Source organism: Eulemur rufifrons, chromosome 7 (genome assembly GCF_041146395.1).
Source record: "Eulemur rufifrons isolate Redbay chromosome 7, OSU_ERuf_1, whole genome shotgun sequence".
NCBI lineage: Eukaryota > Metazoa > Chordata > Mammalia > Primates > Lemuridae > Eulemur > Eulemur rufifrons.
In genome coordinates this window covers 17787409-17804022 of record NC_090989.1, presented here as the reverse complement: position 1 = coordinate 17804022, position 16614 = coordinate 17787409, and the positions used below count along the sequence as shown (strand labels likewise).

The following is a 16614-nucleotide window of genomic DNA, read 5'->3' as shown; positions in this document are numbered from 1 at the left end:
ACATAGAGATCCTCTGGCAACAGGAGAAAGCCTTAACCATACAGATAACCTCTCCCTTTTCCTGTAAATTAATACACAATTCAATTGATCACATTATTCACTTTTTAATTTTTTTAAATTGTCATTCCTAATATAATCTTGTGATCTTGCATGTTCCTTTTCCTTTCCTCAGTCAGGAACAGGAATTATTATTCCATCTAGTAACTTCTCTGCAGTACTAATAGCCTTGCAAGTGCCATTCAGGAACCTCTGCTGGTTATGGTGACAAGAGAGAAGCTTTTGCAGCCTGCCTGTTATCACGGTTTCCCACTGACTAGCAAGAAAACAGTGCCTCCTTATATTCACAGATCACCATCAAATCTGAGCTTCACCATCCGGAGTGTTATGGCAGTACTAGTCACTAGCAGTAGGTTTCTATAATCTGTGAATTAGCACCACCACCAAGGCAAGATAATTGTCATTAGATTAAGCCCTCAATACATGAAAATAAAATTAAGAGGAAGCAAGTTGAAATAAATAAATAAATGTCAGAGTTGTTAAACTCATACCTCTATCACTACACCAGGCAAAATCATCAACACCACCAAATAAGGATGCTTTCTTGCAAGCCAAGGCCCCATTATTATTGCCCTTATTCATTTCTTTTTTAGAGCCACCTGCAGCAGACCTATTTTCTAAGCCCTATAAGACAGTCAACATGTAATTACATCTTTTCAGTGGACACAGACAGAGCTGGATAAATCCCCCTCAAACCTCATTAGAGTGAATTTACCTACCCTTCTATCAACACTTTGCAAAATGGACTAATGTGATTCTCACCTCCACCCTTTAAAGGAGGTAACTATAGCTGATGAAAATGTCCAAAAAGATGGCAGAAAGAGCAAAGAAATGCAATTAAACAGGCCAAAAAATAAGTCCAAATCCTATCTGCCTACATGCTACCTCTTTTTATACAGAAAAAAATATTGCTCAAGAAACTTAAATATTTAAGTTTTGACAAAAGCTTCAAAAATGAAGGTTATGATATGTCTTTAATTACTTAATTTGTATTTTTAATTTATATTAAGACCATTCAAGAAAACTGAAATAATTATCGAAGAAATCAGAATTCCTTTAATTAAGTGCATTTTTAAACAAACAAGGAAAAGCAAATTCTTGGACTCTTAAAACAACCTGTCTTAACTAGCCCTAAGGTCATCCCTGAGCCACTTGTGGGTAAAAATCAGAAGGGAAAAAGTTCAATGACCTTGCGAATTCGGGACTAAAAAACCGTAATGGTGCGATTGTACAACCTCAGTAGAATTACGGAAATTGCTTTTTTGGAAAATTACTATGAGGTAGGGGGAAAAGGAGGGGGAAAAATGGGGAGGGAAGGTTGGATGTGGTTAAGATACCAAACCGGAACCCAATCGAAGCGAAATACAACCTCCTCTGCCCCAACTGTCACGCAAACAACTTCTAAGCATCTTTAGATAAAAAGAAAAATAGTCATTGCACACAGGCGTTAGCTGAATGTTCCAGAGTTGGATGAATGGGGAAGACTTGTTATACACCTAGTGGTGGGTGGATTTCACCAGGCTGCAGCCTCCACAGAGCTTTTCTTTGCTGCACTGCAGAGGCGCCATCTTCTCCGTCTTAATCTTCACTCAATTCAATCCTTTTATCCGCACTCCCCAAAAAAGACCCTGCGGACCCTCCCCTGCATCCTGCGCCCCCAGGGGGACTAAACTAGAGTCCCCAGAGCTGCCAGGGAAGAGGCCGCGCCTTAATCAGACAAACGCCTGCTTGGATGCGCAGGAGGGGAGAGCGCGTGCCTTCCCTCCACCCGCCACTGCCCTTTGCAGACGCACACCCCACTCTCCGCGTATTTTCCCCCAAGGACTTTAGAGCCCAGCTCAGAATTAATAAGCCTCCGAGGGTGATCCGGGGGTGGGAAGCAGAGGAGCCCCGAGGCTCCACCAGAGGCCCCAGCAGGGTCCCAGCCCCCTCCGGGACAGACGCGCAGCGCCGGGAAGGAGTCGGGCGGGAGCCTCGGCGGCGCACAGACTCTACCGGGGCTCATCCACCGCGCCCCGGGCCGGCGAGGGCGGGGTGTCGCGGCTTTTGTTCCCGGGGACCTTCTCCCTCTCTGGGAGAAAGTGAAGGTGCCAGAGAACGCCCGGGACAACCAGGCTCGGGGAAGGTACGGGGTGGCTGTGGGTTTCCGACCCCTCCCATCTCTTGCAACTTACACAAAAGGGAAACACGGAATTGCACAAAGTTTGCCTGCGGAAGGCGGTAGGCGACCCCGGTGCCGGCTGGGGTCGCACCCAGGCTGCCGCTGGCAGCAGCTGGGAACGGGAAAGGAGAGGAGGTTCGGGTGAGGAAGGGGGGTGGGGGTGAGAAGGGGGGTGAAACGGGACGGAGAAGGAAAAGAGAAGCGAGGGGATCCCGGCTTCCCGAGCTGTCCCGAGTCCTCCTCCCCAGGGCCCCAGAGAAAGGAAAGGGCGATTTAAGAGCCAGGGTCGCTGCATTTTCGGTTTTCTCCACGTGCTCCCTCCCCATTTCCCCCTCTGGATGTCTCTTGGCTCCCTGGCCCCCACTCCCGAGGCAGGGACTGAGTCAGGGTCTGAGCTCTCGGTCGCCCCCTCCCCTTCTTGCCCCAGGCTGGCGCGGACCCGGAGAGCCCAGCGCCTCGCCCGCTCTCTCATCGCGGGCCGGGGCGCGCGTCCCCGGGGCAGGGCTGGGCCGGCGGCGGGGATGCGCAGGGCGCCCGCAAGCGGGGGCGGAGGGGCGAAGGGTCCCCTTGACAGCCCCCTGCTTCTCTGGATTAAGGAGGGGGATCGGGTCCGCATCATGCCCGCCTCCCCCCGCCTTCACAGTCACGGCACCCACCTCCAGCGCCCGAGCCGTCCAGGCGGCCAGCAGGAGCAGTGCCAAACCCGGCAGCATCGCGACCCTGCGCGGGGCACCGAGTGCGCTGCTGTGCGAGTAGGATCCGCCGCGCCCTTGCTCTGCCCGCGCCGCCGCCGCCGCCGCCGCCGCCGTCTCCGGGGGCCCCGCGCTCGCGCTGCTCCCGGTGCTCTCGCCTACAGCTGCCGAGGAAACTGACGGAGCTGGAGCGCGGCGGCGGGGCTCGGAGCCCGGCGAGTCAGCTGATCTGGCCCACCCCGCTCCGCACCCGAGAGCGACCCCTAGCGGCGCCGCCGGGGAGCTGCGCCCGCGCGCGCCGGGAGGGGCCCGCTCGCCCCGCGCCCACAGGTGCAGCGCCCTCGGCGCCGCCTGCGCCCCGCGCGCCCCGCGGCCGGCGGCCCAGCTGGGCTGCGGGAACAGCAGGAGGGAGAGTCTGGGGCTGGGAGAGGGACGGTGCAGGATCAGGGAAAGGTGAGTCGTAGGACGTTGGGGCTCTAGAAAAGTCGTGAGCGCTCGCCGCTCGTCCCCGTGAGCTTGAATCATCCGACCCCGCAGGCCTCTCGGGGATGTCATATAAAGGGCTGCTGCTGGGGTGCGTTTTTATCCGCAGCTCGGTTTTTGTCTGGGCTTGGAGAGGTGGGGCAGGCGGTTCTGGAAGAGAATGGGGGCGAGCGAGGCTTAAAGGAAAAAGGGTTTCTCTGCTTGTTGAGAGGGCAAAAGCCTCATTTCTTTCCGTCAGAAGCAGCCACGAGCAACCTGGAATTTCTATCTTTAGAACGAGCAAAAGGAGAAAGGAGTGGGACCTGGCAAAGAAGCGGGCGATCCATTTACTTATTTTTGAAAGGAAGGCTTTTGTTTTGGGGGTGATTTTGGTTGCGTTTTTTTTTTTTTTTTTAATATACTGTTTTGTTCTCACTTTTTAGAGAAAGAGGGAATTTTTTTTGATCAGACGGGTGTAGCATCCATCTGAGATGGGGATGGAGTAAAAGGAGGGAAGAGATCTTGAGAAATGATTCTTATTCAACCCCCATCACTAAGGATTTCTGACCTCAAACTCTGTCCTTGTTCTTCATTGTGTCTGTCCTGAATTACAGACATAAACCTTCTGCGAAGGCACGTTCTCCTAGATTAAACACAAACTGTTCAATGGCCCCTGTCCTGTTAGTCTAGAACGATCTAGAACTGCCCAGATGTATGCACTGCTCTTGACCCGAAGTAGCATCTGTCACCTGCCGTAGCCCACATGGGGCCAGTGGGAGGGCTCTGACCCTTCCTAGGGCTGCAGTGCAGCCTGCCTTTTCTCTCCCCTGCTCACTGCACCGACCAAGGATGCCCAGGCTGTGGAGTGATGACTCAGCCAGGGGCATGCCGACTTCCTTCCTGAGAAGTCAGCATTTCTGTACCAGCTCCCCTAAATGTTGTCATCTCTCTTTCCCTGCTCTAGGCATTCTGTCCTGACCTTTGGATTATTTTTTTCCCCTGAATGTCCTCAACAAACAGTGACAAATATTTGTTAGCATGCAATAGTTGCTTACATGCTTTATGTCATTTAACTTCCTACAAAAGCCGAAGAGGCCATTACTATTTTTATTTCCATTGATAAGTCAGGAAACTGAAGCTAAGGAACTTCTCCCAAGTCTGACAGCAAGCAAGTGACAGGAAGTTGGGACTGCAGGGAAAAGCCTAAGGGGAAAGGAAAAACCCAGTTGGCAACCTTCCGCTCCATACTGCTTCACAAACATATTTTTCCACCACCACAATTCCCTATTTGTCCCAGGTCTGTATGAGCAAAGAAAGCAAAAAAGAAGGCACTGAATGCAAAGAGGAGGGTGACTCAAAAGATGGAGAGGGAGCAGGACCAGCTACAAATTTTGCAGGGTCCAGTGCAAAATGAAAATACGGGACCCTTTGTTCCAAAATTAAGAATTTTAAGATGGCAATGGCAGAACATTAAACGAGCACAGGGCCTATGAGGCTGCGTAGGCTGTATGCCCATGAAGCCAGTCCTGGGAAGGAGGAAACAGTATTTTTTTTTTTTTTTTTTTTTTTTTTTTTGCTTTTTTGGTTTTTTTAAGAGTAAGAGATTTTTACTGAGCACGAAATTCAAAAATATAGAGATGAGGTTATAATCTATAAAAATAAAAGTTCTTAGACTTAGCAATTTCTCTTTCCACTCTTGAAATTCACCACACTCAATGTTCCCTGGTCAAGATTTTCCAGGGGGAAGATGATTAGCTGCTGATTGTGTCAGAATCATGGACATTTCCTCCAAGATCTCCTGTTCCTTCATTACTCAGAGATCCTGATGGCTTTTTACTTCTCAGCCACTACCTTTGTTCTGCATTTAATGCCATTTCCTGCCCTGGGGTATCTTCCAGATCCCCTGAGCAGGAAACACAAGAACATTCCTAGTTAGAAGCCTACAAAGTTGGGGAAGGAACAAATCACCTGTCTGCTGGAATCCTACAGTAAATCCTCATTCTGGGCTTAAATGCCTCCATTTGTGACATGTCCACTAGCTCTTTAGGCAGCGCACTCTATCTCTGGGCTGCTCTGGTTACTGGAAAGTTCTTACCCCATTTAAGGCCCACATCCCTTGCCTTTAAACTGCCACTCAGATACCCTTGTTGTATCCCCAGTGACCAAGCAGAGCAATTCTTTTCCACACTGCAAATCTCTACGTATTTCCCAGCAGTTGTCATGCTGCTTCTGCCTCCAGAGTCTTCTCTTCACAAGGTAAAACAGGCACCTCCTTCAGTAGCTGTGTAAATGGCATGGTTTCTGTTTCCTTCCACACCCTTGGCCAGTCTCCTCTAGATGTATTCTGGTTTGTCTGTGTCTTTTTACCATACTCCAAGAGTGTGCTGACCATTGCAGTGTGTAATAGCCTGTTGCCTATCTCAGTCTGCAGTCTGACATTGCATTTGACTTTTTTAATTTAATAACTACATCCCGCTGTGGTCTCAGCTTAGTCATGCTCACTACCAAATCTCCCAATTCTACTTAATGCATAGTGCTATTGAGTCACATTACTGTCATCTTGTGTTTAGGTTGTTCTGCGTGCCCCATAAATATCACCAAAAGCAGCTGTAAGTCTGAGCCAGAAGATGAGCCCTGCATTAGTCTCCTGTGGCTGCCATCACAAAATACCACAGACTAGGTGGATTAAACATCGGAAATTTATTTCCTCACATTTTGGGAGGCTAGAAGTCTGAGATCAAGGTGTCAGCAGGCTCAGCCTCTTCAGAGGCATCATTCCTCGGCTTACAGATGTCCATCTTCTGTGTGTCCTCACGTCGTCTCCCCCTCCTCTTCTCATAAGGACATTGGTCATATTGGATTAGGATCCACCCTGATGACCTTATTTAATCTTGATTACCTCTTTGATGCTATCTCCAAATACAGTCACATTCTGAGGTACTGGTGGGTTAGGACTTCAATTTATGAATTTGGGAGTGGGAGGACATACCAGGCCCTCAATTTAGAACAGCTAGGACTTGTTCTGTAATCCTGTCACTAGTTGTTGACCTTTATTACAAGTGACCAATCATTCTGCTGCCCTTTTCAGTTTGAAGATCATTCAACTCAACAGAAAAAGATAGGGACTGAAGAGCTGTACTTTCTCTCTGTCACATGATCCCGAGCAGCTGGCTTACCCCTCCCATGCTCGTCACACTCTGAAAATAAACAAAATGGCCTTTTACACTTTTCCTTAGGAAGTTTTATCAAAGCTTAAACACTGACATTTATTGAAATCTAAAATCTGTATTAGTTTGCTAGAGCTGCCGTAACAAAATAGCGCAGACTGGGTGGCTTAAACAACAGAAACTTATTTTCTCACAGTTCCAGGAAAGTCTAACACCAAGGTGTAGGCAGGGTTGGATTCCTCCGAGGCCTGTCTCCTGGGCTGCCCCGTTGCTGTGTCCTCACAGGCTCTTTCTTCTGTGCACACACCCGTGGTGTCTCTTTCTGTATGTCCCAATCTCCTCTTTTTATGAAGATGCCTGTCAGATTAGATTAGGGCCCACCCTAATGGCCTCATTTTATCTTTTTAAAGGCCTATCCAAATACAGTCACATTCTGAGGTACTGGGGCTAGAGCTTCAACATATGAATTTTGAGGGAACACAATGCAGTCCATAACAGAAACCCTAAGATTATTCCTACGTTTTAAGTGACCTTCATATCCTTCCCTAGAAGTGGATTCTTTCCACTTTTTATTAGTGTCCTTTTGAAATCAGTATGTGTTGTAGATTACCAGGGCAGTTTCTTTAGCTGCTTTCTGGTTGAATATTTGGATTACTTGGCCACTCCAGACTTATGATAGTATTGGGAATTACCATATTTTCAATGAAAACTCTATATTGCTGGGCATTGTCTGTGATGGCAGGCACAGTGACGTATGCGAGTTTCAGACACTTTTTAACCTGTCTTTCCTTCCAGAACCTTATGCAGATTCCTCTTTGAAGACCAGAAGTAGATCCAAGTTGATCGTCTCTCATCTCTTTCTACCTTCTTTAAGATAGAAGGGCATTATTAATTCCGTTATCTACACCAGGCACAGTGGCTCATGCCTGTAATCTGAGCACTTTGGGAGGCTGAGGTGGGATGATTTCTTGAGGCCAGGAATTCGAGACCAGCCTGAGCAACATAGTGAGATCCTATCTCTACAAAAAATAAAAATAAAAAAATTAAGCAGGCATGGTGGTGCACATCTGTAGTCCCAGCTTTGTGGAAGGCTGAGGCAGTATGATCGGAATGACATCTTGTCTCAAAAATATTAAAAAATAAATAACAATTTCTTTATCTTGACTGTAGCTTTCAGTATCTACAGAAGTCTAAGATGTAAATAACACTGAAGTTTTTAATAATAAATCCCTTCTCCCAATGATAGGCAGTTTTTTGCACAGTAAGATTTTTTTCTTTCTTTTCAATGAGCAGACCTAAAGAAATGCTTACATTAATAATTAGCAATTAACATACCTATGTTTAACTACACGTATATAACAGGCCTGCATGTAGACAAAGAATGTGACATTTTACTTGCCCTTTTTTGAAGTTACTACTGTATTTACAGGTCTTTACTTCACTGGTGCCTCTATGAAGTGTTCATATATTTTCAAATAATACAATACTCTTTAAATTAGTCCTTCTCTGCAATTGCTACACAAAACTGCTTTGGAGACAGCCTTCAGATCAACTAGACGATATTTTACAAATGGGCTTAGGTATTTCAGTAGTGACTCTATGGAACAACAAAATTAAATGTTTAACCAGGGACCACTATTGGCAGCTGGCTTATGTAACTTGTTTGAGGAATGATGGTAATTCCAAGGTTGCTGCAAGGACTAATGTAAGAGAATATTCCTATATTTTATGGAATAAAAAGGAAGAACAAGAGAAGATTAAAAAAAAAAATAGACAGTACATGCCAATCCCAGAGGTAAGAAGTAAGAAAATCAATCAGGTACCAGGAAGATTAATGGAGCCAGGTGGGCCCTACATTTCTCTTCCTTAGAGAACTTTGGATAATAGTGGAGCTATGTGCTGTGGTGGGAAAGAACTCGGTCTTTGAGAAAGCCTGACCACTACCTATTAGCTATGGAACCTACCAGAGCCTCAGTTTCTGAAAAATGCTCCCCTCCTCAGGTGGTGCAGTGATGAATGGAGAAAGCACCCAGCCCAGTGCCTGGTTTACCCTGGAAATCAGTTCTCTCTTCTTGAGAGAACAGCAGTTCATGATAACTGTCACTCAAGTGACCAGCATGGTCCTTGTTGTGACATTACATCAGCTTTTGCCAGGGGCTTCCAGTTAGCACCGTGGCTCTTAACCCAGTGTTATTTAGGTGGGTCTCTAAGTAATGTTTTGCTAATAAAATTTCCAAATTTGTAAGTGATTTACCCTTTTTATTTTAATATAAACGAGAGCAGACTCAAAGTTACCCTCCCAGGAGGCTACTTTCACCTTGTATCCCACTATGCTCTCTTGAGCGGGAGAGAAAGGAATGGAGCTGTAGCTCATCTGCTGAGAATTAGGCAAAACCCCCACCACTCTCCAGGGTGTGTGCCAGGTGCGGGAAAGCTATGCATCCTGTTTGCAGATGGCACGGTGCTTGGAGAGGCTGCTTGCCAGAGGTGCTGAGATAATGGAGCTGGTCCTGCATAATGAAGGACCACATCACGTGGTCAAGGACAGTCACTCCCCAGAGCAGCTGCAGGAAGCCACAGCTCTAGCCAGGAATTGCTGTGGCCTGGGGCCACTGCCAACGCTCAACACTGGTGACTGGACATTGATGCTGAGGGGATATTATGCTCCAAGGTAACTAGATCTCTTTATCACTAGACAAACCATACCTGGCGATTGTCTTTCATGTTCTCTTTAAGGAGACAGCATACCTGGAGACTTTGATGAGTAACTCAACTTTCAAAATTTAAGTGAAGGCTGTATCCAGAGAAATGTTAACACAAACCTAAAATGAATGAATGGGAAGGTTACAGGCAGAGAAGCCTTGAGCATTCAGGACATATCTGAATGACAAAACCAACCAACCAACCAACAATTAAACAAAAGCACCATAATCATTTGTACCTGAGCAAACACCCAACTTTAATATATCCCTCAATTAACATTTTCTGTCCCATGTGTAATTTATTCTGGTTAAAGTAAATATAACTTTAGAAATGAAAGTGCTTTTAGCATTGGTGGATCCATCAGAATTTTGTATACTTCCACTGTGCGTGGGATGAAAAAAAAACAACCTGCTGTATTGTGTCCCCTTGAAGAGCTTAAGTTTATGTGAGAAAAAATATCTGGGGACAAAAAAAAAAAAAAAAAAAAAGCAGAGCTGGGCATGGTGGCATGCACCAGTAGTCCCAGCTACTCTGGAGGCTGAAGTGGGAGGACCGCCTGAGCCCAGGAGTTCAAGTCCAGCCTGGGCAACATAACAGACTTAATCTCTAAAAAAATAAAAATAATTAAAATTTTAAAAAGGCATAGTTAAAAAGTACATTAGTGAGTACAAGTTAGTGTAAAGCATTGCATTTGTGCATGTATATGTAAATTAATCAGAAGAAAATTGGAGTTACTAACCTGTAGCATTGGGAAGGGTGAATGAGGGTCATCTGGAGGAGGTTTATTTTGCAGAGGATGTGATAGGAACCGTAAAGAAAGAAGAAAACGGGGGTGTTCTGATGTATTACCCACGTAACACATCAAGAGCGTTCATGATGGGGATGGTACATGGATGTTAGCTATGGAAGAGGTCTTAGTGTTAGGGGAGCTGAGGAATTTAGGTCAGTTGGAAAAGGCGGCAGTAGGTACCTGGTCTCTACAGGTCTTCCAACTGCAATCAGACATGTTGCATCATTTCTAGAGAAAAGTTTGTCAGTGGGGAAGGTATAGGAAGATTTGGAGGATGAAAAAATTGGGATTGGGAAGAATAGGAAGAAGAATGTGCCAGAGATTCCAGGTCTGACCTCAGATGGGAATCTGTGGAAAGTTTGCGAAAAAATGATAGAAGCATACCTTATTATGTATGATGCCAGAGGATTACTGTGAGTCAAGCTGAGGACTTCCGGGCAGGATCTCACTGAATACTCATGAGTTATGTTGGGCTAACGTTCATGTCACCCATGATGATGTGCGAGAATAAGGGGGAGAGGAGGGAGGATTTGTACCTGATTGTTTCTCACCTGGACACCTTTAATTATGATGCTGAACTGCAAAGAAGAAACAGTGATTTGAAAACTTTTTGTTAAATAAGGGAAATAATAAATTCAATTTTCAATTTGTTTCCATGTAGGGATCAGAAGTAGGGATTCAAGTTACGATAGGAAGTAACTTGAATATGATGAATAAAGTTTGAAGGGAAGGTGACAGATGCAGGTTGGAGATGTAACCATGGGCGTTGTCCATCATAATTGATGATTTGTCCCCAACAGATATGCCAAAAACTGTTTAGATGAAGTTAACAATGTGATATTACAAATAAGCAGCTGTGTTTTGTGTTTACTTATAAGAGCCCAGTAGTGACTTGGATATTTAGTTAGTATTTGGAAGATGAACTATAACTACTCCTATGTATTAGGGTTCTCCAGGAAAACAGAGCCAATAAGATATATACAGGTACATGAGGGCACGTCTTATGGGAGCTGGCTCCCAAGATTATGGAGGCCAATAAATCCCAAGATCTGCCATATGCAAGCTGGAAAACCAGGAAAGCTGGTATAATGCTGAGTCTGAGGCCGAAGGCTTGAGAACCGAGCAGCTGCTGATATTGAAGACTTGCGAACCTAGAAGAGCTCTGAAGTCTAAGGGCAGGAGCGATGGATGTCCCAGCTCCAGAACAGACAGCAGATTTGCGCTTCCTCGGACTTTTTGTTCATTTCCTCTCTCGATGGCTTGAATGACACCTGCCCTCATTAATGAGGGTGGATCTTTATTCAAGTCTACTGATTCAAATACTAATCTCTTCCAGAAACACCCTCACAGACTCACGCAGAAATGTTTTACTAGCTAACTGGGCAATCTTTAACCCACTCAACCTGATGTGTAAAACTAACCATCACACTCTATAAAAACCATGTGAGAAAGAACTGAGTTCCATTTCCATATCAAGGTTATTTCCCAATATGTAGATGCATTAGGATAATAATTTTTGAGAAACAAAGAATAACATTTTCTAGCACAGTTTCCAAACTGTGTGCCTGGAACCCTAGCTCAGCAATATGTTATTATGTGTTGCATGCATCCCTAAAAAATTCTATAATCAAATAAGTTTGAGAAATAAGGGGTTAAATAAAATTAAACAAATATCTTTACTTTTGAATGCCTACAACTCTTTAAGATGCTAATGTGCATTTTGAATTTTAAAAAAGGTAGCTCTAATCAGTAGCATCCCACCTTCTCCCTGTTTTCTGTTTTTATTTACTGCATCAACTTCTGAAACTAGTGTTACACAAGCTTTAGGGAACTCTGCTTTGGAAGCTTTCTAACTGGACTCTTGGAATTTTTTAGCCCCTTGTAGAAATGAAGGTTTAGAGTGTACATTTTTGTCAAAGCAGATGGGATTCTTTCCACTGAAGGATGTTTCCACGAATGCCCTTGAAAATAAATTAATAGAAGAAAAAAGTAGAAATACTAGGCTGACAGACATTTTAAAGTAGGGCATAAGATGCCATTAAAAAGCATTTTGAAAGTTTAAAGTAGGAGTTAAAATGTGTGTTGTATGGGAGATACCGGATTAGAATCTTTGAATATTTATTATACAAATGTGCAAGTATATGACCAGCTTCTTCCCAGTTGTGGGGAGAAATGGGACAGAATTCAATTCATATTTTAGACTACTTCTCTTTAAATTTTCATATATGAAAAGGAAGAAGTCTCGCTAGGTTTACAAAGATAAGCCTCAGGATAACACCTGAGTTCACTGTATTGCCTTTAATCATCCAGCACTCAAGAAATGGCCAGGACCCCTATGAAGATGGGTGAAGAGTTCCAGGGAGGAGAATTGAAGGAGACAACGACTGGATTAATTTTGAGAGATGCCTTTGCTGAAACGTCTCATAAAGTATACATGGAGAGCAAGGACATAAGGAGATAGAGCACTCTCTGGGTCAAAAAATAAATCAGAATTTCCATAGTTTTTCTCTGTTAGTTCTTACTGAAAAATTCATTTACCACTAATGGTGTCAAGCAGACCTGCCAGCCCTCATTATTGTACCAAAAAGAAAAATAAGGAAAAGGTTTAGGAAGCCAAATATAAAAAGGAATGTTGTCATTTCTGTTTCCCTATTATCAGTGAAAACAGATTTGTTATTGAAATCTCGCAGAGCCAAGGGTCCAAATAATCACCTTGTTCTGGTGAGTTTGCAAGCCTGGTACGAGACAATGACTAACAGGCCCATTTCCTTTCTCAGAGGAAGAGTAAAATGAGATGGGAATAAACAGGAACAATAGTGAAAACACAAATCTTGGTTTTCAGATAATCCCAGAGCTCTAGCATCTACCCTGGCTTAAATCCTGAAAAATATCAAATTTATACTAATTTTTGACCTACATGAATGAAAATTTTCTTAAAGCCAATTTGTACCATTTCTGCCTCAACTACTTGGGAGCTACTGGGAATTTTGTTTTTAAATCAGATTCTGCCAAGATTGGTGCTTTTCCACCAAAATCTCTAAACCACCCCAAAAGCCTAGGAAAAGGCACACGGTGATATTAGAAACCAAGCTAAAATAACTCAAGTCTTTAATGCTGTCTTATTAGTCTCATTAATTCAACATCTAGGAAACATCCATGAAAGATATTTTATCAAAACAAAGAAGCTCAGTCAAGCACTGTGATGTGTGTTCCCTTATAGACCTGCTTGTTTTTGGAATTGGTCTTCAGTGATAATCATTTAGTATAAGATTTAGTCTCCATGAACCAAAGCACAGCACAACTTAGAGCTTTACTGGTCCCTTGAGAGTGAGAGGCAGTTGCTGTAATGTGTCTCTGAATAAGCAGTTTCATTCTGATTTTCCAAGCTCAGAGCTCTCTGATCTTTCACATACTTGAAGACAACACATTGGACAACGGGCCCAGAGAACTTTTCCCTCTCATATCCGCACTTCTCTGATAAGGAAGCATGTGCTTCAACATGATTCTCCTCCAATCTGAACGTGCCAATTCACCTCCTTTTCCACCCCATACACACACTGTAGCTATCTGAACCCATTCTTTTTTTTTTTTTTTTTTTTTTTTTTGAGACAGAGTCTCACTCTGTTGCCCAGGCTAGAGTGAGTGCCGTGGCGTCAGCCTAGCTCACAGCAACCTCAAACTCCTGAGCTCAAGCGATCCTCCTGTCTCAGCCTACCGAGTAGCTGGGACTACAGGCATGCACCACCATGCCCGGCTAATTTTTTCTATATATATATATTTTTTAGCTGTCCATATAATTTCTTTCTATTTTTAGTAGAGATGGGGTCTCGCTCTTGCTCAGGCTGGTCTCGAACTCCTGAGCTCAAACGATCCGCCCACCTCGGCCTCCCAGAGTGCTAGGATTACAGGCGTGAGCCACCGCGCCCGGCCTGAACCCATTCTTTAACAACTCTCTTCCAGTTCCTGTGAGTAAAAAATAATCTAGAATTACAATGTTTAGAACTAAAGGCAATGGAGTGCTCATTAAGGCCAAGACTTTAATCTGATGAGGACTTACTGGAGACCCAGAGGAGTGGAGTAGTTCGTATACGGTCATAGGAATATTTATTGGCAAAGCTTGGCCCTAGTTCCCCTGACTTCCCGATCTCATTTCATCTTGTGGCGCTTTCTGGATCTGGCAATCTCACCAGACCTGAGTCATGAACACAGTGGAGCACTAAAACCAGCCATACTGTACGAAGTGGTGACATTTTTTTCTTATCTAAAGTCGGGTTATCTTTCTAGAATCTAAGAGTTGGAAACCAACTCAGAAATCACCTGTTTGATCCTCCCACAAAGGCATATGTCTCTCCTGCAAGTTTCTTGACACAATCATCTGGCTTCTGCCTCCTTATTTTCTATTATTGGGAGCCAGCTTCAGGAAACAAAATATTGCACTAGAATTTTTGTGTTGTTAAACTGACCTAAAATTTACCTTCCCTTCACTTCTATCCTTGGGTCCCCATGCTGTCCCGTGGAGTCATGCCAAATGCAAAGATTGTCTCTGCTTTCATCCACAGGACACTCTGTCAGAAGAGTCAAAATGGTTATCCAACATCCCCTCAGGTCTCTTTTCTCAGAGCTAAACATCTGACTTTTCCAAACTGTGCCTTAAAGAAGGATATAGTTGCTGGACCCCTCATGGTGCTGAACTTTGGATGTTCTCCTGTCTGCAATTGACTATATTCTATTTATCCACTCATTCAACAAATATTTTAATAAACACCTAGGAAGTTGACAGAAATTTTGTGTATGGTTAGGAGGCTTGCTGTTAGGCTCACAGTGATCAGAAAAGGCCTCACCTATGAAGTGACCTTCAAGCAAACATGTACAGGAAATGAAGTAGGAGGAGTTAAAACTGTTTGGGAACAGATGATTTGGGCATAGAGGATAGCTCCTGAGGCGGGAATAAGTCTGACATGCTTAAAGAACAGTGATACGACCCTGGAGGCTCCAGTGGAGGGAATGAGGGGGGTAGTGGTAGGAGACGAGGTCAAGGAGGTTGTATGGGCTGCATTGTGTTACCCCAGAAGTCATACACTGTCGCTGTAACCCCCAGTACCTTAGAATGTCACTTGTTTGGAGGTAGGGTCTTTAAAGAGGTAATGAAGTTAAAATGAGGTCATTAGGGTGGGCCCTGATCCGATATGACTGGTGTCCTCAAAGGAAGAGGAAATTAGGACACAGTCAGGCACAGAGTGAAGACCACGTGAAGACACAGGGAGAAGATGGCCATCAGCAAGCCACGGAGAGAGGACCCAAAAGAAACAACCCTGCTGACACCTGAATCTGAGATATCTTGCCTCCCAAATGGTGGGAAAATATATTTCTGTTGTTTAAGCCACCCAGTCTGTGGTACTTTGTTATGGTAGCCGTAGCAAACTAACACAGAGGTGAAAAGGGCTGGGTAGTGTAGTTCCTTGAAAGCCATTTTAAGTACTTTGAGCAGAATGGGAGCCAGTGAGGGGTTTGAGCAGACTAAGGTCATGATTTGACTTATAATTTAAAGAGATCACACCAGCTTCCATATTGAAAGTAGTCTGGAGGGAGGCAAGGACATAGGAGGGAAAACCAGGAGGAGGCTATTGCAGAAACTCTTAAGAGGGTGGGAGGATGGTGAGAAGAGGGAGGCTTGGGAATATATTTTGGAGGTAGAGCCAAAAGGATTTTCTGATGAATTAGAAGTGTGATGTGAGAGAAAGAAAGGACTGAAGGATGACCCAAGGCTTTTGGCCATAGCAACTGGAAGAATGGAGTTAACACTCACCATGATGGGAAAGACTGCAGGAGCAGCAGGTTTTCATGGGGAGGATCAGGAGTTTAGTCTGGACACATTAAGATTAAGATGCCTACTCATCTAGAGTTTGAAATGCTGACTAGGCTGTTGGATGTATGAATTCAGAGGAGCAGTCAGGTAAACATAGAGATCGTACTGGATGAGGTAACTTAGCGTGTAATGAGGACAAAAAGAGATGACTTGGGATTGCCTAGTGTACTCGGAAATTTTGAGGTTAAGATGAGCAGGAACTAGCAAAGCAAGCAAAGAAGCAGCAAGTGAAGTAGGAAGAGAATGAGAGAGTGGTTTCCAAGAAGCCAAATCAAGAATGTGTTTCCTGAGGACAGAATGATTCCTGGAGTAAATGCTTCAGACACTGTACATCAAATAAGATAAGGACCCCACTGGATCCAGGGGATCTAGTGATAGAGCGCTCACCGGTGACATTGACAAGAGCCAGTTCAGGGAGTGGCAGGAACAGAGGTATGAATGGAGTGGGTTCAAGAGAGAGTCGGGGAGAGGAATTTGAGTCAGCAATTATAAAAATATTCTTTTGGAGGACTTTTGCTGTAAAGGGGGCAAAAAAAAAATGTATGTTGGCTAAAGGGGAATACCAAGAGAGAGTTATTTTTAAACAGGAGATATTGCAGTATATTTGTATGCAGAGGGGAATGATTCTGTAACAAGGGAAACTTGACAAAGCAGGAGAGGGGACAACTGTTGGAACAATGTTCTAGAGTATAAGAAGGAAGGGCACACAGAATACA

The 16614-nt window shown here is 44.4% G+C and overlaps 1 protein-coding gene across 9 annotated transcripts in view; it reads right to left on the bottom strand.

Moving 5' to 3' along the window:
- Positions 1-3091, bottom strand: part of APP (amyloid beta precursor protein) — a 244752-nt gene extending 241661 nt beyond the window's left edge. For all 9 annotated transcript variants that reach the window (XM_069475007.1, XM_069475008.1, XM_069475009.1 and 6 more), the window contains exon 1: positions 2875-3091. In XM_069475007.1, coding sequence (XP_069331108.1) covers positions 2875-2931 — 57 coding nt within the window. In that variant the 5' untranslated portion in view covers positions 2932-3091. The remainder of the gene's footprint in view (positions 1-2874) is intronic.
- Between the last annotated feature and the right edge of the window lie 13523 nt (positions 3092-16614).